Below are 20,484 nucleotides of genomic sequence, written 5' to 3'. Positions count from 1 at the left end.
GGGAACTGATGTCACAAATGTAATCCACCATTTTATATAGAAAGTGTGTGAAGGAGGTACAGTGCGGTTGAAATATTGACAGTGCCATGCTATGTTACGGGGCGACGAGCAAGACACAATGGGTGAGAGAGAAGGCTTGGAGAAGGGGAAGTGACGCAATGAAGTAAATGCAAAAGGACTGAGTGAAAAAGAGTCATAAGGGGGAAGGAGATTATGTGAAAGATAGACAGGTGGATGATGTGATAACAAACAAGTGAAGAGAGTGAGAGACTACAGAGGAAAGTGGTATTTAAGGGACATCGGGCTTGAATGAGGCACTTTGAATATTTCTACCCCTTCCACGATTCTTACTAATCTTTAATTGTTTAACTTATTTTTCGGAATTGAAGCATTTTCAATTCTAAATATTGATACCAAAATCATTTTTGCCACTCATTTTTCTGATACTCCTAACAGGAATTAGCAAAGTAAATAGGCCTAGCGGACAGTACAATGCAGGACTCATTCTCAACCCTCGCAGGCGCACAACCACATTTCGCAGGATTCAGTAGAATGATTGACTTCTTTTCCTCACGGGTCCGATATTTGGTAAATGGTGGGCAGCTTTCTTAGCCCCCAACAAGATGGTGATATTTTTTTGCCTTTTACATCTCTATCATTCTGGAGGGTGTCTGTTACGTTTTAGTCCTGGTGAATACCCAATTCCCAACCAGTGGAAATGTTACGGGTTGATAACGCTGACGCATAATTGTATTCATGCCTTGATGTGTTGTTTGTAATTTCGGCAAAACTGTAAAAATGTTTCAGATTGCCCTGTATACTATTGAAGTCACACCAGGCTGGATTTTCTCTTACACTTTCTGATCACTTGTATCTCACTTCTCGCAAGCACTACATTGCGGGACAGATTTTTATGTTGCGATACATCTTATTATTGTTTACCATTTATGCAATACATTGTCTGTTTCTAAGTGCCATTTACTGCATGTGTAGTATAATTTCATTAACTGGCTATGACCTGTAACTTTCTTGACCTCTTTCTAAACTGTATATATCCCCAGTTGGGCATTCAAGATGGAGTCCTGATCCCTATAGTTCTGAATGCTTGCAATAATTGGTCTGGGGTCATCACCATGTTTCAGCTTGGAACCAAGATGTCTGTCTGCTCTTCCAACCAAAAAAGTTAGACTGTGTAGTTTAAGGGATGTCTGATAACAGCTTCTCAACAAATCATTTAATGTGTTCTGACACCCACACTACCAACACCAAACATTATTTCTGTGGGCGTTTCATGTCTTATCTCTGAGGCTTTCTCACACTATCATACACTGTCTTGAAGTCCTGCAAATGCACGAAACCCATTCTTTAAATGCATGCACTTTATCCTAAGTTGTAAACACTCTGCCCTCCAAATTTATATTTATGCCTCTGCCTTTCATCGAATCCAGATGTGGTAGGGATACTTAGCAGGGTATGCTTTTGGTAAGGGCTTTCTGTCAGCAGAGGTTTTCACAGAAGCCAGTGTTTCATCATCCAGTCTTGTGTCCGAATCAGTAATCGCAGCAACAAAAGCCGAAGCAACTGCAGATTTGGCAGCTTAATCAGCCAACGTGTTTCCTACATGTATTCCTGCACGTTGATGGCCCAATGTATGAGCTACATAAGCTTTTGGTTGCCCATCTTTAAGATTTGCTACTCTCCCCCACAAGAATTTATGTTTGATGGTGTTCCCTTTTGAATCCCTGAACCCGTTTAGGTGCCAGTAATGTAAGTATTCATTAAAGGACTGGACACAGTAGTACAAATCACACACAATCAAAGTAGAAAGTTCAAGATCCGTGTGTCCCAGTGCCAAAATTAGAGTTTTAAGCTCTGCAAGATGTGCTGGGCCGGCCTTTAGAATCTGCATGTAGGTATTGATGTTTGGTACCTACAATTAGTTGTGCTGAACCATCAGTACAAATGATGATTTGATATTATTGATCAAGAGGCAAGATGCTAGTGTACATGGGGCACTCAAGCTCATATTGAAGGAATTCTTGGATCTGATGTTTTGGGTCGAAAATGTAATCAACATCTGTGGCCGTCAGAGACATTGCACATTTAATCCATTGTGTATATAATGCCTTTGCTTTTGGGATGCTAGCCTTGGTGAAAGCCTCAAGGGCCATTATTGGGGTAACATCAGTGATGCGTTTCCCGTGGACAAGTGGTTTCCTTTAAGACAGCCATCTGGACAGCAGTCAGTATTTTTTCTGTTGGTGCGAAATGTTGCTCTGCATTTGAGTACAAATGTGATTTATATGCTATAGGTACTGTGTCACCCTCATTAAATGCGACATAGGTGAACCCGATGACACCAGGAATTAATCTGATGACCAAGTTTGTTTTGTTGTTACGTGTGTATAAATGTTTTGCTTCAAGCATGTCTTGTAATGCTCTGAGATTGCATATATGTTCAAGTGTCCAATGTTTGCCTGAGAAATCTGGAAGTATTAACTCATAAAGAGGTTTTATGCATTGCATATATTCAGGAATGTAAGTTCTGCCAAAGTTAAAAAGCCCAGTAATGACTGCAGCTTTATGATGGTATTTGGAGGTTGTACTTGCACACTTTTTTCTAGAAAGTGCAGGGCTAGGCCCTTGCCCTCATCTGATAATTTGTATCCCAAAAATAGGGCACTGAAAAAAACAATTTTTGTTTTCTTGAAAATAATTTTATAGCCCATTTGGCAAATCCCAAAACAGTACGAACCACCCTGGCTAAATGTGCGTTGAGGTCGTCACCTGTGAGATAAATATCACCTACATAGGACAATGCCTCAGAATCAATATAATGTAATATTGATGTCATTTGGGCAGAGAACAATCTTGGACTGTTCTTATACCCTTGGGGCAAGCGGCAAAATTTCCTTTGGGACCCAAGCGCTATAAATAGGCTTAAATTCCAGTGCTAGATTTTGTCAGAAAAAACAATTGGAAATATCCAAGGTTGTTTTGTATTTTTAACGCACTATGTGTGTGCAGTATATATAGCAAATGTATGTGTGTGACTGTTTAAGTGTCTGCAGTCGAACACTATTCTATATGAATGGTCCGGTTTTGCTACGGCAAATAAAGAGTTATTCATTGTGGATAGGCAAGGTTCAGTAACTCGCTGGTACTCAAGTTGTGTGAGAATTTCTCTCATCAGTGCTTTAGCCTCACATTTAATCGAGTATCGAGATTGAATCTGTTATGTAGATCATGTGAGAATAACATGGTAGGGGGAAATCTCTATCCCACCCTACATGGTTGCGGTACAGCGCTGGTGCTTGCACCAATGCCTAATCTGCGTCGTAAGCTTCTTTTACTGCATCTGGAGCAAGGACAGAGAAAGAAGGCAAAATTAAATCTTCCCCTTGTGGGAGCACGCAGACAAATTCAGGTGGCCAATCGTTTTCTACCTATAATATGTCATAATTTAGTGTTCTCCAGAAGATAAATTTATCAGTGCACTCTGTCTTCCTCAGTCTGTATGTTTAATTTATAAACCCTGTGAGATGCGCATGTCCAGTGTTTTGACTTCCAGGAAGTCATTAGTCAGTGTCACATTCAGATGATCTATAAGATTCTGGTGACATATTGTGACTTCTGCTGCGCTGTCTAGCAGAGTCACTGCCCATGTCTTGTTTTTCAGTAGTGTTCTCAATATTTTTGGCATGTTTGACCGAAAGACCTTGTAGGAAAGTAGCCTATTTCTAGCATGGTTACCCATAGGGAGCTCAGACAAACCCTTGCACAGGCCTGCCATTGCAGCCTACGTGAAATAACACACACGTTATTTCACAGCCATTTTTACTGCACTTATGTAATTTATAAGTCACCTATATGTCTAACCTTCACTTGCTGAAGGTTAGGTGCAAAGTTACTAAGTGTGAGGGCACTCTTGCACTAGCAAAGGTGCCCACACATAGCTCAGGGCCATTTCCCCAGACTTTGTGAGTGCGGGGATGTCATTACACGTGTGAACTACATATAGGTCAATACCTATATCTAGCTTCACAATGTTAACTCCGATTATGGCCATGTAACATGTGTAAGATCATGGAATAGTCCCTCCATTCCAAATCTGGTATTGGGGAGCCAATTCCATGCATCCTGGGGGCTCCACCATGGACCCCAGTACTGCCAAACCATCTCTCTGAGGCTTGCACTGCAGCTACAGCTGCTGCCACCTCACAAACAGAGTTCTGCCCTCCTGGGGTCTGGGCAGCTCATTCCCAGGAAGGCAGAACAAAGCATTTCCTCTGAGAACAGGGTGTTACACCTTCTCCCTTTGGAGATAGGTGTTACAGGCTGGGGAGGGGTAGCCTCTCCCAGCCTCTGGAAATGCTTTGAAGAGCACAGATGGTGCCCTCCTTGAATAAACCAGTCTACACTGGTTAAGGGACCCCTTCTCCACTGCTCTGGTGGGAAAATGGATGAAGGAAAGGGGAGTGACCACTTCCCTGTCCATCACCACCCCAGGGGTGGTGCCCAGAGCTCCTCCAGTGTGTCCCAGACCTCAGCCACCTTGCTTTGCAAGGTGTGGGGGCACTCTGGAGGGCTCTGAGTGGCCAGTGCCAGCAGGTGACGTCAGAGACCCCTCCTGATAGGTCCATACCTGATAAGGTAGCCAATCCCCTTCTCAGGCTTATTTAGGGTCTCTCCTCTGGGTGCTCTTCAGATTCTGCTTGCAAGTTTCCTTCAGGAATCCTCTGTAACAACTTCAGCATCCTCTGATCTTGAATCAACCGCAGCCTGCTCCAAGAAATGCTGTAACTGCAACAGAGTGTCTACAAGAGACACTTTTCTTCAGCAACCTCAGATCCAAGTCAGCAACTGCAACAGTTTCCACAGTGTGCATGCTCTGGGGACTCCCTGTCTTCATCGTGTAGCAGAAGGACCGAAGAAATCTCCCATGGAGTGACAGAGTCACTACCCTGCTCCAAGCAGGCACCTTCCAAGGTGACGACCGGTACCCTGGGACTCCTCTCATGGCGACGAGCGTGCTCCTAAGGACACAGAGGGTGGACATCATCGACATAGACTGTCCTGAGATCCTGCTGATGCAATTTGATGGAGGTAAGACCTCGCCTTCCCTGAGAAGGTCGGTACCCCTGTGTTTTGTGTCTTCTTTGCCTCCTGAGGCCTCTCTGCACTCTTTGCAAAATTCCTTCGTGCACAGCCTGGCCCAGGTCCCAGCACTCCACCTGCGACGCTCAACTCGCTGAGTTGTTCTCCGGCGGCGTGGGACCTTCTTTGGTTGTGCTGCATCAACCACATTTGAACCCAGATCCTGCAGCTTCTGGGGGTGCAGGCTTGCATACTGAGGGCTCTCTAAAGTGCTGAGAGCCCCCTCTTCCTCCTCACATAGAGGTGAGGCCCCCAGGTCCCCCGTGGGTCCATCCAGTGCCATTTTGATGAAAAATGCACTTTTGGCCTAGCCAAGGCTTGTTAGCGCCTTCCAACACGAAATCTCGTCTGCAACTATCTTCATGCCGTGGGACATCTTTTGCATTATGCAGAAACACACTGGCATCTTCCTAGGGTGCATTTCTGCAGTCTTCAACTAACCAGGATCTCTTCTGTTGCACCCTCTTCTGGGTTGGCAGGGGCTCCTTTCCTTCCCGGAACTTCTTTTGACTTCTGGACTTAGTCCCCTTCTTTTGCAGGCCTTCAGGGCTAATAATCCAGCAGTTGTTCTTTGCAGACTTGGTTGGCTGCTGCAAAACCCCCAAAACGAGGTGTAGTGTGTCCTAAGGAAACTTGCAGTATTATACTCCTGCTTTTCTGGGCTCTGGGATGGGGTAATTTACTTACCTTTACTGTATTCTTATTCTCCCAGCAATTCTGCACACACTACACTTGTCTAGGGGGGGAAATTCGTGATTCACATTCCACCTTTTTAGTATATGGTTTGTGTTGCCCCTAGACCTATTTTCTTCCATTGTATTCTATAGGATTTCCTACTGTTTGCATTGTTCTATGACTATTTACTTGTCTAATTTTGGTGTCTAGAGTATATATTGTGTATAATACTTACCTCCTGAAGGAGTATTGTCTCTCAGAGATTTTTGGTACTGTGTCACCCAAATAAATAAATTTTTTTGGTAACACTGAGTATTGTCTTTACTTGGTGGATAAGTACTGTGTAACTATAAGTGTTATTGCATGAGCTTTGCATGTCTCCTAGTTCAGCCTAAGCTGCTCTGCTATAGTTACTGCTACCAGCCTAAGCTGCTAGAACACTACTACATTCACTAACAAGGGATAACTGTACCTGGTGTAAGTACCCAAGCTACCCACAACAAACCAGGACAGCCTCCTACAGAGCTGCAACCTTTTTCTTTTCAAATTGGGGTTTTTGTTGAGGACATTTCTTTTTCTTTTTCCGTAAAAGCTTCTGAAGAACTTTGTGAGTCCTTTTTCGGCTTCATGTATTGACTTCGGTGTTCTGACCGCCCTCCTGCCTCATTCCGTTTATCGGGTGTGTCCTGGAAGGAATGAGATTGGCGACAGTCAGTATATTGGTATCTGTCAGGAGTTTTTAAAGTTTCCCTGTTTCTATGATTGTATCTTTACTCGGAGGTCTCCGGTTGCAGAGATTCTCCTCTTGACTTCTTTATTTTGTTTTTGTTTATCCCAGTGATTTGTTAGCCCTCTTGGGCCTGCTTAGTGCCTTCCTTTGTTGAAGAACTCTGTAATTGTGCTTTATCTTGTCTGGCCCCAAACTATCCCGACTTATACTACTATAAGTTTCGGAAATAATCTTTGACAGCTTGTGTTGCTAATCCCATTGAGCAATCTCCCCAAGCCCCTGGTGAATTGCCGATGCTGTTGCTCCCCCTTTTATGTTACTTAAAATAATTGAGGAGACTGTGTCAAAATTGTGCATGGGTTTCATCCCCAATTCTAGTCCGTGGCTGCCCCGTGTTCATTTTGTATTTGCTTTAATACTTCCGGAAGATTTTCAAGTGTCAGTGTACCATGTGTGGTGGTATATATTGCAGCAAAGACTGTGCCCCAAGTGACACAATCCTCTTTTGGGGGGGAAACATTTCAAAGCCAAGCACACTGTGAGAATTCTATGTTTATCTTGGGATTGTGCATGGGGAGACACTGCTTCCAGCTGATTTGTTTTTTGTGCAACGCAGAACGCAATCTTCTTCCGCACAGTGGGTGCTTTTCCCATTATTGAATGGATAGTTTGTGGATATATTCCTGTAACAACCAATTAATTTATTGCTAGAGCAGCCTTCTCTGGGGCGGTGTTTAATGTCTGCATTACGAATTGTATTAATCATCTGTATACATCTACAAGATCCTTGTATGATGTTTGTATTTCAGCTGCATGCATAGCTTTTACATTGGGATGTGGTACATGTAGCCAATGTTGGCCATGTAGGTCCATCATTACTTAAGGGACCTAATCCAACAGGTTGTATTAGTTGTGGGAGGGCGCCATTAAACAAGATGTGGTGCTCTTGATAAGTTAAAGGTATCTCTGGGTATTGGTGTGGTCTGTATTTTTGTGGTACATTGGCTATTCTGCATGTGTGAAATGTATTTGAATCTACGTTAATTGCAGGAAAGGTGACCAATGGGTAGAATATTTCTGTTTTGTATGTGTTGGTGCCTCAACCACAAACGTAACTTTCCCACCCTCATGGGTTAGTCCACTAGCTAAGAGAAACTGAGAGACGGGTCGTCTACAGTTTTCTGGAATATTTACTGGTTGTGTCATATTGAATGATAAGGATCAGAGTTAGGAACACCAATGGGGGAATCCTTTTGAGGTTAAAGCTTGAACAACCTTCAGCCTAAGATAGGTACTCCCTATTTAGCTGAGGAGGATTTTTCCCTAACACCAATGACGTCTCAGTATAAGGTAATCAGGGTACCTTTAGCGTGTGTGAGATAGAGATAGAGATACCTGTAAAAATAGTGCTTTACCAGTGTTGGTGGCACCATGTCATAGGACTCTCGTCATGGGGTAAAGATGCTGGTTTCAGATGGCAGCACCACTGCTTTTAGGGGAATGAGTCAATCCCACACTGTCTTTTAGCTGTCAGCCTAACCCTTTCAGCTAGCTAGCAGCACCCCACCATAACCTAGATGTGTGGCAGCCTGATGCATGACAATCAGTGACTCCTCAGGGAAGTTACGCTTTTCAGATCCTGCACTTTTTTCTCGTTAGCACAGGTCTCACACACACATAGGCAGACAAAGAGATGCAGGACAGTTTTCAATGCATTTATTGAAAAGACTGCAATCTATGATAAAATGCATACACTGTGATTATTTGGAAGATGAAACATAGCACAATCAGAATTGTTACCAAGAATGAAAAGCAGATAAACAATCCCAATATATTGGAATAAACATGTGCCTAAGAATTCCTGCTTACACTTCTACGCAAGAGCATTGCAGTGTTAGCCCTTCTCTGTGCCAGTACTTAGTCTATGGAAGGAACACTCGCCCCCTATACCTGAAAAGCAGTGGTCTGCCTGCCTTCTCCTTGGTTGACTGTAGAGACAGGGCTAAGTCAGCATTGTGGCAATTAAATGGCACACAGCATAGGATGGATACTCTGGCTGGAATGACTTCTCTAATCTTCTTTGGCCCGTGCATTGTTCTTATAATAAAGTGTGTTGTGTTCTAAGAAGTAGGTCAGATGTGATCATGTGTCTATGGCAAGGCTGGTTGAGCACTCCTGTGGTGGTAATACTAGACAGATTATCATTTACAGTCCTTGAGCAGCCTTTGGCAGAGGTACATAGTGAAATGTTGTACAAGGAAGGCAATGCCAACACTTTCACAAAATAGAAGCTGATTAGAAAAATATAGCACCCCGCTAAAAAGCCAGTTATGCTAAAATTATTTAAAATGAATAGATTAAATGGAGCATTTAACTAGGTAAAAGACCACAGGCCACAGCCTAAGCTAAAATAGGTGCGTCCAACTAAGGCTTTAAAATGAAAGCACAACAGTAAAACCACGTTCTCCAGTTTGCATAAGCAGCACTTGTAATTCTGTTAAGTGGCCTGTCCTTCACAATGTGCACTGGCTCTGGCAAGAGGCATTATAATCTCATCATAACTAGAGTTTAAGACGTTATTACAATACAGTAGCTATACCACATTCGTATTGCGCTGACTAGTGATGGCACAAACTAGACTGCAATATGAAATTACTTGCTGGTTTTTTTTTTATACAATTATTGCATGTTATGTAGTAGAAAGGTAAAATCCAGTCCTTATTAGGAGCAAGGAGTAATGTAACAATTGACCCATCCCAGTAATCTTACTGTTTTACATAGATATGCTTGTCTCTAATGTATTATAATACCATGCATTCATATTAATAACATATTTTATTACAAATTGTAATTTATGCATTTTATTGTTCAGCTTTTGGGACTGTAAAACCTGAGGTATTAGAGATTGAAATAGGACAGACATCGCATGATGGAAGTCACTGTGAATCAGACGACACAGAGTGGGATGGTACATCTTCTGCAGGTAAGGAATAGATATTTATCTTTGTAAGATTATCTATGTAGTGTTTTTGTTCACCCTTTTTTAGTGCTTTCTTTAGTTAGAATCTCATAATTATTCTAATACAGATACCAGCCAGTGCACTGTTTAGTGGGTGCTTTTGGCAATTAAATAATTCAGTTACTGAGATCAGAGTATAATATGCAGTGTATTGCCATTGGAGAGTGAGGAGAGATGGCCATGTTTTTACAAGAGGTGAAGCCTGAAGCTAGTGTTCCCTTACCAGTGATCACATTAGTCCTGTGAATCGGCATCTGTAGTTTATGCCATGCTATTCTGTCATGTGTATAATTTAAAAGCAAAGGTGTTTAACCAGTACCACAGCACATGGGGTTTAATCCATGGAATGAGATAAAATCTCATTCAGTACGCCTTGTGAGTATAGGCCCATTCGCTTTGCTGTATAATGTGATTGTAACATGGAATGTGACTTCTTAAATGAGGTATACCGACAGTAGTCATAATACAGAATGGACCTTTACAGTGCAGTAGTAATGCTGTAAATATAAATGTTTATTAGTACTTACTTCAAGTAACTTATTTTATTTGGCCTCATTTACTTTCACTCACAGGGTTTTAATACAGGTTTTCCATGCTATTCCAAAATATTCTCCGAAGTAGTACTCTGGTCAAATCAGTCATGATGTTTTATCATTTTCTACCAGTGGGACAAAGGTGCCAGAGAAATTGATGCAGTGTAGCAATTTTGATCTAGTGTGCGTATTCCTGATTTATCAATCCAGATTTTGTGTGCAAGACTAGGCTTCTCAAGGGGTTGAAGCCCCACCTTCTGAAATTTTATGTCACAAGAAATTAACTATCCATACAACAAGGATCACACCCAATTTATTCAGTGGTGAGTTTCATGGGCCCTAGAGTTTTGGATTCTAGTTAGTAGTGACTGTGAACATGATTACAGGAATCCAAGCCAGACATGGTTCAGTATTTTGGTTAAGGTCTTTTATAGTCCCAAATGGCCATATCTTTTTTAAAGGGACAGAAATATTAATTAGGGGTCAACTCCCACAGTGATGTTCTTCTTATGTGCCTTTAAACAGCTGTATCTAAAAACTAGCTACTGACAACAAATCAGTAATGAAGATACCAAATGGACTATAGAGAAACCCAGACTCTAAGGCTTCACCAGTTCCACATCATTATATCATCTCAGGATCTCTAAAGTGCTTGAGAGATGGTTTAAAGGGATCCTTAATCAGAATATCTGGCTTTAGCCAATGGAACTAAACCCGAGGTCAAGACATGTGAACATATGAAACCTCCATGACCTCTGGGACTAGGTGCGGATCATAAAGGCATCTAAAAGACAATGGGATTAATTTGGATGGTACAGACATATCTGCAGCTCCATCACCCAGGTGGTTCTTGGCTCATCCAGGCCAGCTGGGTTGCAATGATCTTGTGGATCTTGGGAAGTGTTATTTCCTTGAATTGTTTAATACTTGGATCTTTAGTAAATTAGACCCTGTGTTGATTGTTTGGTAGTCTGGCAGTTCTCTTCTCTAAGGACCACAATTTCTATCTTTAACATCATAGTACTAGGTGTTCCAGGTATCCACACTTACCCACAGTCTATAGAGACCGACAATAAGGAGTGTTCCATCTTCTGATGATATATCTTCCCAACATGTGCAGAGCCCTCTTGATATCCAGAAAATCTGCAATTTGCTAGGCTGGACAGTCCAGTTTGTATGCCACTTTGGGACCACAGGCAGAAATCAGTTTATTTTTACAAACATCACATACTTGAGAGGGTAGAGCCTAGAGCTCAAGGATGATGGTGGTGTTCTCCTGAGGTCAAATAGAAACAGCTGTGTTTGCGCCAGATGTTAGGTCCGAAGCAAACTAATATATGAGGAACACAGAGGCTGTCAGATGTGGGAGATAGCCTGCGGTGTGACTATATGCCATTGGTGCAGTACACCACCAGTCCTGAAGAAGCTGGACGATCGCAATGGGAGAAGGGAGCAGGGATCTCAAGGACACTGAGCACAGTCAGCCTAGAAGCTATAGAGTCACAGAAAAGAGATGAGTCAACATTTCACTTGGATACCCATGGCACCTATAAAAGTTTATATCTTAAATTGACACTCCAAAACCTTACCAGGTGTGCAGGGTTCAGAGAGACGGCCCGCCTCCGATAACAGTATTGGAATGAGTACTCCTAGATACGAAACTGACTAGTAAATAAAGGCTGCCATCTTGGAAAAAGTACTTCACTAAAGGTATTGAACTGTTGGATTCCTCTGTATTATCCCACAGGAATGGATAGTTCAAAGATTTGGTAGCTTTCAAGCGTATTTTATAGGCATAGAAGTCTAAATGCCTTGAGTGCACATGGTGGAGAAACTGAAAGAAGAGACCTAACTGCAGAGTTCTGTGAAACAGATTAGAGCGAATTGACAAATACAATTAATGATAAAGGGACAATAGAGTCTTGCCTTCCATTAGCGTATGATCAAATATTGAAAGACGTGAAGAAATGTGACAGTTATGATTGGATGAGACTTAAAGGCATCGGCGGACTGCAAGCAGTGAATGGTTTTGTTTTTTTATTTCACACATTTTTATTGAAACGTTTAAGTATACAAAACAGACAGTCGGCGTGCGAATAGTATCTGAGCAGTCTTAATGCATGTTAATTAGGAATACAGTTTACATATGATTTCAGGATTTGACAGATATTGAATCATTAGCTCAGCAAAACAAACGCATATAGTTGTACAACCATATGGTGGGTAGTAAATTAACTAAAAGGTTAAAGAGAGAATTAGTAGGGTAGATAGAAGAAGAGAAGTGGGAGAAGAAAGGTGTGGGGACTGATCCTTGACTAGGATGAGCTGTGAGTGTGGACGTACTGCGCTAGAGTCTCAGCGGAGCAGTGTGATGTGGGGTGCTATAAGAACTAAGGGCCAGATGTAGCAAGGGTTTTGCGAGTCGCAAATGGCGAAAAACGCCGTTTGCGACTCGCAAAAGCCACTTTGCTATGTTGAAATGCATTTTGCGAGTCGGATCCGACTCGCAAAATGCATTTCCGAATCGCAAATAGGAAGGGGTGTTCCCTTCCTATTTGCGATTCGCAATGGTATGCAATTCCATTTGTGACCGCGTATGCGGTCGCAAATGGAGTCGCAGTTACCATCCACTTGAAGTGGATGGTAACCCATTCGCAAACGGGAAGGGGTCCCCATGGGACCCCTTCCCCTTTGTGAATGGACCCCAAAAAATTTTTCAGGGCAGGGAGTGGTCCAAGGGACCACTCCCTGCCCTGAAAAAACCGAAACAAAAGGTTTCGGATTTTTTGAAATGCAGCTCGTTTTCCCTTAGGGAAAACGGGCTACATTTAAAAAAAAAAAAACTGCTTTATTTAAAAGCAGGTCGCTAACATGGAGGCCTGCTGACTACAGCAGGCCTCCATGTTAGCGAGTGCCCATAGTCGGTATGGGGCCGCAATTTGCGACCCACCTCATTAATATTAATGAGGTGGGTCTTTGCGACCCCATACCGACTCGCAGAAGGTGTCTGAGACACCTTTCTGCATGACATTTTGCGACTTGCAAATTGCGAGTCGCTAGTACTCGCAATTTGCAATTCGCAAAATGTCATTTTGCTACATCTGGCCCTAAGTACTATATCTTTATGCTGGGTGGTATGTGTTTGGGTAAAATAAAGGTGATGTTCATGGGGGGTTGATCACTTCCAAATATTTCTCGAGTTTGTCCTGTAGGGCCTTATCAACCAAAATCCAAGGATATTATGCTGAGAGAATGGAGTGTGCGCCTCTAATGTATCTTAGCCATTACCACCAGGTGTTACTAGAGGCATTCCCCCGTGATTTCCAGGTAGAAAGGATAGTTTTATTTGCAAGAGTAAACAGTAGGTCAGCTAAGAGTAAGTCTTCTTTTCTCAGGTCTAGACTGTATGTAGGATGATAGGTGCTACATGCAGTGAATGAGAAGGTCCTGCGAAGATTGGTTTGTAAGATATTGTTGATGATGTCATGGATTCTGGTCCAAAACATATGTAGGGACGGGCAGTCATATAAAATGTTGTAGCCTGCATGTGGAGTGTTGCTGCTCCAGCATTTATCGATGCCTAGAGTTGCGAGTCGGTGCAGGGTAAGGTACGTTCTATGTAAAATATGTAGTTTGATTTGTTTTTTGGTAAATGGGGAGGACCATAGTTTGTGCCATTTCCTGAATCCAGGTGTTCTGCCATTTCTGTTTTGTGGTTTCACATAGTGAATTGGAATTAGGTTTAAGTCTGGCATAAATTTTGGAAGCTGTGTGAACGCTTTTCTGGAAGAGAGTTAATAGGGGTGGAAGAGAGGCATGTTAAAAAAAAGTAAATGCTTTCTGTTTAGAGATTGCAACCTTCAAATCTGATAGAGACTTCTAGTTGCAGATTCCTTACCTTAGAATTTTCTCCCAGGCGTCATACTGGAACCATAGATTTTTTCTTCGGACCGTACCCTTGAACGTTCGTAGGTGGCATTGGACGACTCCGTGGGCGACGTTGGCATCATAGTCGGCGTGATGATGTCGGGAATAGTACATAGATGCCGCCTCAGAGCATTGACGTCAGTTCTTTTTTTTCCGTGCGACGTGCTGATCCAGAGAGAGCTACCCTTGGTCACTTTTTTGACCAACTTCAACTCTTTTGTCGACTTTTTGTGAGTTTTTGGTGCGTCGAGAGATATCCCTGAAGACCGGCTTTAAACCGTGCGAGGACTGTCACTGCATGATGTCGGAGACGGATCCGCATCGGGTCTGTTTGTGGTGCCTGGAGCGCGACCACAATGCAGAGTTGTGCTCCAAGTTTAGGGCCATACACCCGAAGGCCTTGACGGAGCGCCCCTCACGCTAATGGCGGCCCGGAGCTTGACTCTGCATAGATCCTGATCACGCTTGAGGGGAAGGTCTTGAGACCAGTCGCAGAGCCACCACCACTGGTCTTCCTCGAAGTCTTCGGGTCAAAGTAAGAAGAAGAAGAAGCCAAAGCGTTCCCATCATCCTTCAACTTCATCCTGTTGCTAGGCTGATGCAACGGCGGAGGAGCGTCGACGCTTGAGGCCTCCATCTTTGGAGCCTGGTTCTCGGTCCGCTCTGCGCCTCCCCGAGTTTCGGTGAGCCGGGGCGACCCCTGCCCAATTAAAGGAGTTTTATGAGGCCATGCGCCTCATTTTTGGGCAGCCCGACCCTGCCACAGCACCTTAGGGCCTAAGGGGTTCGGTTGGGGGGCGTTCAGGTTCCGCTCTGGCTCTGGCCACCGAAGTCCCTTACGGATCCACCTTCGGATCCGCACCAGTTGTACCATTGAGACCTTCCCCGGTGCTGGTTCGATTGTCGATGCTCCCGATGCTGGTGGTGCCCACCATCGACGTCGACACGATCCCCAATGACTTGGAGTCGGACCGGCATCGGCCAACACTTCCTCCTTCTTCAATGGGGACTATTAACCCCAGGTTGGTTTCTGACCTTTATTCGGGGAAGGATTGGAGGGGTCACTGGACCCTTATGAATACCAGGATGACCCTTACTTGGATTGGGCACAGAAGTTAGGTGAGGCCAGTGGTCTGGCTACCTCTCCAGACGCTGGCATGCTGTCTCCTACCGTGGCTACGGCGGAGGGAGCAACATATTCCATGGTGGTCAGTAGGGTGGCTGAGGCCCTCAGCCTTGAGCTGCCTACTGTTCAGATCAGGTCTAATCTCCTGACGGAGGTGCTTTGACCAGGGGCTTCCACATCTGAGCCTCTTTCGTTCAGTTAATCCCTCACCAATGTCCTTTTGGGTACTTGGTCTAAACCCAACGCAGGAGCTCCTGTGAGCAGGACTATCGCACGCTGCCATCGGTCTGCCCGAGTAACCCTAAATTCCTTTCCCAACACCCCACGTCTGAGAGCCTTGTCATCCAGGCATCCTCATCCTCGGGCACATTCCCTTCCGCACCTCTGGATAAGGAATCAAAAAGGCTGGAACAATTTGGAAAGGAGATGTTTTCTTCCTCTAGTCTCCTGCTGCGGTCAGTCAACACTGCATGCCTTTTTGGCTATTATACTCACTCTCTGTGGGATGCGATCATGCAAGTACTGGCGCAGATACCGGAGGAGGCCCGTGCTATTGTCTCTCAAGCTGTCATCGATTGGAGAGATGCTGCAAAGTTCACTATCAGATGTGGGCTGGACACGACCAACTCTCTGGGCAGATTGGTTGCTACAACAGTGGCCTTGCGAAGCCACGCCTGGTTGCGCACTTCTGGTGTTTCAGGGGATGTCCAACAGTCCCTCATGGACATGCCCTTTGATGGCTTCCATCTCTTTGGAGACAAAGCGGACTCGGCTTTGGAAAGATTCATGGATTCCCGGGCTACGGCTCGGTTCCTTGGTCTTTCCTCTGCCCCTCGCCCCCGCTGCCTGCTTTTCGCCCCTTTCGTGGCCACGGAAAGGGCTCCCTGTCACGTCCCCCTCCCAGCCACCATGCCACCCATACTGTTCAGCCGCTGCGCAGCCAGGGACGGGGAATCCCACGTGGGCGTGGGACAGGGAACCAGAGGTCTGTCCAGTCCACCTCTGCCCCCGCTGCAGCCTCCAACCCTTCCTAGTCCGCTCCCTCACTCCCTTCCAGTCGGCAGCAGGATTCGCCATCACCTGCCCCACTGGGAATCCATCACTACGGAAAGGTGGGTTTTGCAGATCGCTCGAAGGGGCTACTCCCTCCGTTTCGAATCTGCTCCACCAGCCATGCCTCCATCACTCAGCCAACTCATGAAGGATCATTTGGCACTTCTCTGCCAGGAAGTCGCAGCTCTCTTGGCCAAGGAAGCTATAGAGAAGGTCCCTGTGCCCAAAGTAGGCCGTGGTTGTTATTCCCGCTGCTTTCTGGTGCCGAAAAAGGACAAGGGCTTACGTGCTATCCTAGATCTTTGGGACCTGAACTACTTCCTCAAGAAGGAGAAATTCAAGATGCTCACCCTGGCTCAGGTTCTCTCTGCCTTAGACCCAGGAGACTGGATAGTAGTGTTGGACTTGCAGGACACTTATTTCCATATCCCCATCCTGACGGCCCACAGACATTACCTAGTAGGTCACAAGCACTTTCAGTTTACTGTGCTCCCCCTCAGCCTTACCAGCGCCCCTCAGGTGTTCATGAAAGTGATGGTGGTTGCAGCTCACCTGCGCAGTTTAGTGGTAACCCCTACCTCAAAGACTGGCTGTTGAAGGCGGACTCGCCCCAGAAAATCGTATCTCAACTTCAGTACACTATAAACACTCCTGACTCTCAGACGCTTCCTTTTATCGGAGCTTTTCTGGACACAGTGCAGTTTAGGGCTTATCCTCCCAAAAAGCAAGTCCAAGATATTCAGGATATGATTCCGATCTTTCAGCCACCCTCTTGGGTTTTGGTGAGACTGACTCTGAGGCTGAATGGCCACCTGCATCCTGGTAGTGACACATGCCAGATGGCATATGCGGGCTCTGCAGTGGGACTTGAAGTTCCAGTGGGTGCAGCATCAGGCGAATCTCTCTGACATGGTCCAGATGTCGGAGGGGACTGCAGAAGAACTGCAGTGGTGGCTTTCGAGTCTGCATTGGGTCCACGGCAGATCCCTCTCCCTTCCCCAACCAGATCTATCTATAGTGACAGATGCGCCACTTCTGGGTTGGGGTGGCCACATGGGAGAGGCGGAGATCAGAGGTCTCTGGTCTCCGGCGGAGTCTGGGCTCCATATCATTCTTCTGGAGCTCCGGGCGATCAGGCTTGCATTGAAAGCATTTCTTTCCACAGGTTGCAGTTTATTGGAAAGCAGCAAAGTCACTAACATTCAATGAATTCAGAAGAATGCAGGACTACCTCTACCAGGATGCATTGTGTAACTCACCAGAGCACTTAATCAAGTAATCAGGTGCCTGCAATCATTTGCTCAACCCAAGAATTTGGCCTGGAAAATGTGTAAAGAATTCTTTGAATGTTACTGGCTTTGCTGCTTTCCAAAATAAACTGCAACCTATTGAGCGTGCGCTTTGGTCCGGAGGACAACTTTGTTTTGCACATTAATTTACGGCCTGTCCAGCCGTGAAAGCAGCACCACTGCAGATAGAAAGCAGGTCGATGTGACTTTACTACATCGTCATATAAAGAGCAACAGGATGGAATAATTTCAGCAAAACTCAGTAACTGTGCTTTGAATTCGCCTACTAAGGTTTTAAAAATGTGCTTTAATGTGTGTTTGGCTGCTGCAACCTACCAAGGCAGAAATGATTGTCTACTAAAGATGTAATATAAATGTGCAGGACTACCTCTACCAGGGTGCATTGTGTAACTCACCAGAGCATTTAATCAAGTAATCAGATGCCTGCAATCATTTGCACAACCCACGCATTTGGCCTGTGACCAAGGACAGCTGTCTGAAACGCGTAATGCCTGAAAAATGTGTAAAGAATTCTTTGAATGTTACTGGCTTTGCTGCTTTCCAAAATAAACTGCAACCTGTTGGGAGTGCGCTTTTGTGTGTGTGTGTGTATATATATATATATATATATATATATATATATATGTATACTAATAAACAGTAAAAGGCACAAATAGGTTATAAAACAGTGTAAAATATCAGTAAGCAATAGTGGCCCTAGGGAAAGCCCAAACCCTATACTAAGAAAGCGAAATGCGAACACAGGCCCCCCACCGAGGTAAGTAAATTGTGTAGAGGGGAGCTGGGAGTACTAGGAAACCACAAATGGAAGTAATGCAGTATCCCCCAGCAACCAGTAATGCAGGAGTAAAAGACTGTATTTACCTAAAACAGCCCCAAAGGATGAAAAGAAGAAAAGGAAGACACCCAGAACAGACTGCAAGAAACCAGCAATGGATTACTGAAGAGGGAAACCTGTGGAGAGAGTGGACCAAGTCCAGAAGTGTCTGTGGAGTCCAGGAGGAGTAGGAGGTACTGCCCACCCAGAGGTACTTATTGGAGTTGGTCAAAGAAGAAGGAAGACAGGTCAGCACTGCAGCCTGTAAGCCGGAGAAGAGTTCCTGATGAGTGCAAAAGGTGTCCTGTGCTGAAAGATGGATTGCAGACGGGTGTTGTTGAAGGATTTCCACCAACAAGCCTTGCCAAAGGCAAATTCGCGGTTGGAGGAAAAGAGGCGCTGCCGGGGACCAGCAAGGTCCAAGAGGACTCTACCCAGGAGGGGGAGTCATGGGGGACCCTCCGTGTCGCAGAAGGCCCATAGGATCAGAGGCAGCGCCCACAAGTGTCCCACAGGACAGGGACACAGAAGTCACTGAAGCAACCCACTCACCACTACAGAAGTTGCTCCCACATCGCCGGAGGACCACACAGAGGCCCAGGAGTTGCAGGAGGCAGTGCTGGGGGTAGGAGCTACACATTGCCTGAAGTTCCCCTTGGAGGTGATGCAGACAAGTCTTGGCAGCTGCAGGGGACGCAGTGCACGGGGGTACTGTTGTGCATGGAGTGGATATGACTTCCACCACCAAAGTGCGACAGCTGTTAGAGAGGACAAGGGGACCACTTTGGACCACCACCCATGAAGCAGGATCCACGCCACTCAGGATGAGGGGAGACCCATGCAGCCAGTCGTTGATGCAGCCAGGTACCTGCAGATGCAGGGAAGTGATCCCTTCACCCCAAGGGGTGCACGGCTGGGTAAATGTTGCAAAGCTGGCAGGAGCCACAGAAACAAAGTTGCAGAAGAGTCTTCTTCCAAGTTAGCAGCGATGTTGGTTCCTCGAGGGTCCAGACGCAGTTCAAGTAGTCAGAAGTCAAACTGGTAGTTGCAGAGGAGTCCTGCTGGAGTCTTGCAAGCCGAATCTGAGGACCAACCCCAGAGGAAGACCGTATATAGCCCAAAGAGGGGACTTGGTCACCTAACCAGGTAACTACCCATCAGAGGGTGCCTCTGACGTCACCTTCTTGGCCTGGCCACTCAGATGCTCTAGGAATTCCCTGCCAACCTTGAAACCAAGATGGCAGAGCCCAGGGACCCTCTGGATGAGCTCTAGGCACCACCCCTGGGGTGGTGATGGACAGAGGAGTGGCCACTCCCCTTTCCATTGTCCAGTTTCCCACCAGAACAGAGACTGAGGGTCCCTGAACTGGTGTGGACTGGTTTATGCACGGAGGGCATCAAATGTGCCCTTCAAAGCAAAAGCAGTGGCTGGGGACGCTACCCTCCAAAGCCAGTCACACGTATTTCCTAAGGGTGAGGGTGTTACCTCCCTATCCCAAAGGAAATCCTTTGTTCTGCCTTCCTGAGCTTGATCACATCAAGCAGCAGGAGGGCAGAAACTTGTCTGAGAGATGGCAGCAGCTGAGCTGCCCAGAAAGCCATGTAAGACTGGTGGTAGCAATGCAGAGGGTCCTCTAAGGAGCCTCCAGAGTGCATAGAATCATACTTCCAATATTTGCAACAGTACTGGGGTATGATTCCAACAAGTTTGATACCAAACATCCCCAGGTAGTGACCTATGTCCAATACACGAGTAAAATGGCGTCCCCACACTCACAAATTCCAGTAAAATGGGGTTGGAGTTTGTGGGGGCACCTCTGCTAATGCAGGGGTGCCCTCACACACAGGTACCTGCACCCTGCCCTCTGGGCGGAGAGGGCCTACTATAGGAGTGACTTACAGTGGCCTGGTGCAGTGACCTGTAGTGAAAACGGGTGCTTGCACCCGGTTCACGCAGACTGCAATGGCAGGCTTGCAGAACCAATTGCATGGACTCCTTATAGGTGGCAGGAAAACAGCTGCAGCCCATAGGGATCCCCTGGAAACCCAATGCCCTGGGTAGCTAGGTACCATATACTAGGGACTTACATGGGGGGCTAGTATGTCAGTTGTGAGAAAAAAAGGTACAATTTAGAGG

The 20,484-nt window shown here is 45.4% G+C and overlaps 1 protein-coding gene across 5 annotated transcripts in view; it reads left to right on the top strand.

The window, feature by feature from the left end:
* The window catches only part of LOC138304092 (uncharacterized), a 381,850-nt gene that overhangs the window by 51,534 nt on the left and 309,832 nt on the right, over positions 1-20,484 (top strand). For all 5 annotated transcript variants that reach the window (XM_069243822.1, XM_069243821.1, XM_069243825.1 and 2 more), the window contains exon 3: positions 9,435-9,545. In XM_069243822.1, coding sequence (XP_069099923.1) covers positions 9,435-9,545 — 111 coding nt within the window. The remainder of the gene's footprint in view (positions 1-9,434; positions 9,546-20,484) is intronic.

Source organism: Pleurodeles waltl, chromosome 7, assembly GCF_031143425.1.
Source record: "Pleurodeles waltl isolate 20211129_DDA chromosome 7, aPleWal1.hap1.20221129, whole genome shotgun sequence".
In the NCBI taxonomy this organism is placed as follows: Eukaryota; Metazoa; Chordata; class Amphibia; order Caudata; family Salamandridae; genus Pleurodeles; species Pleurodeles waltl.
Note: the sequence above shows the minus strand (reverse complement) of the source record. Positions and strands in the feature narration are given on the sequence as shown.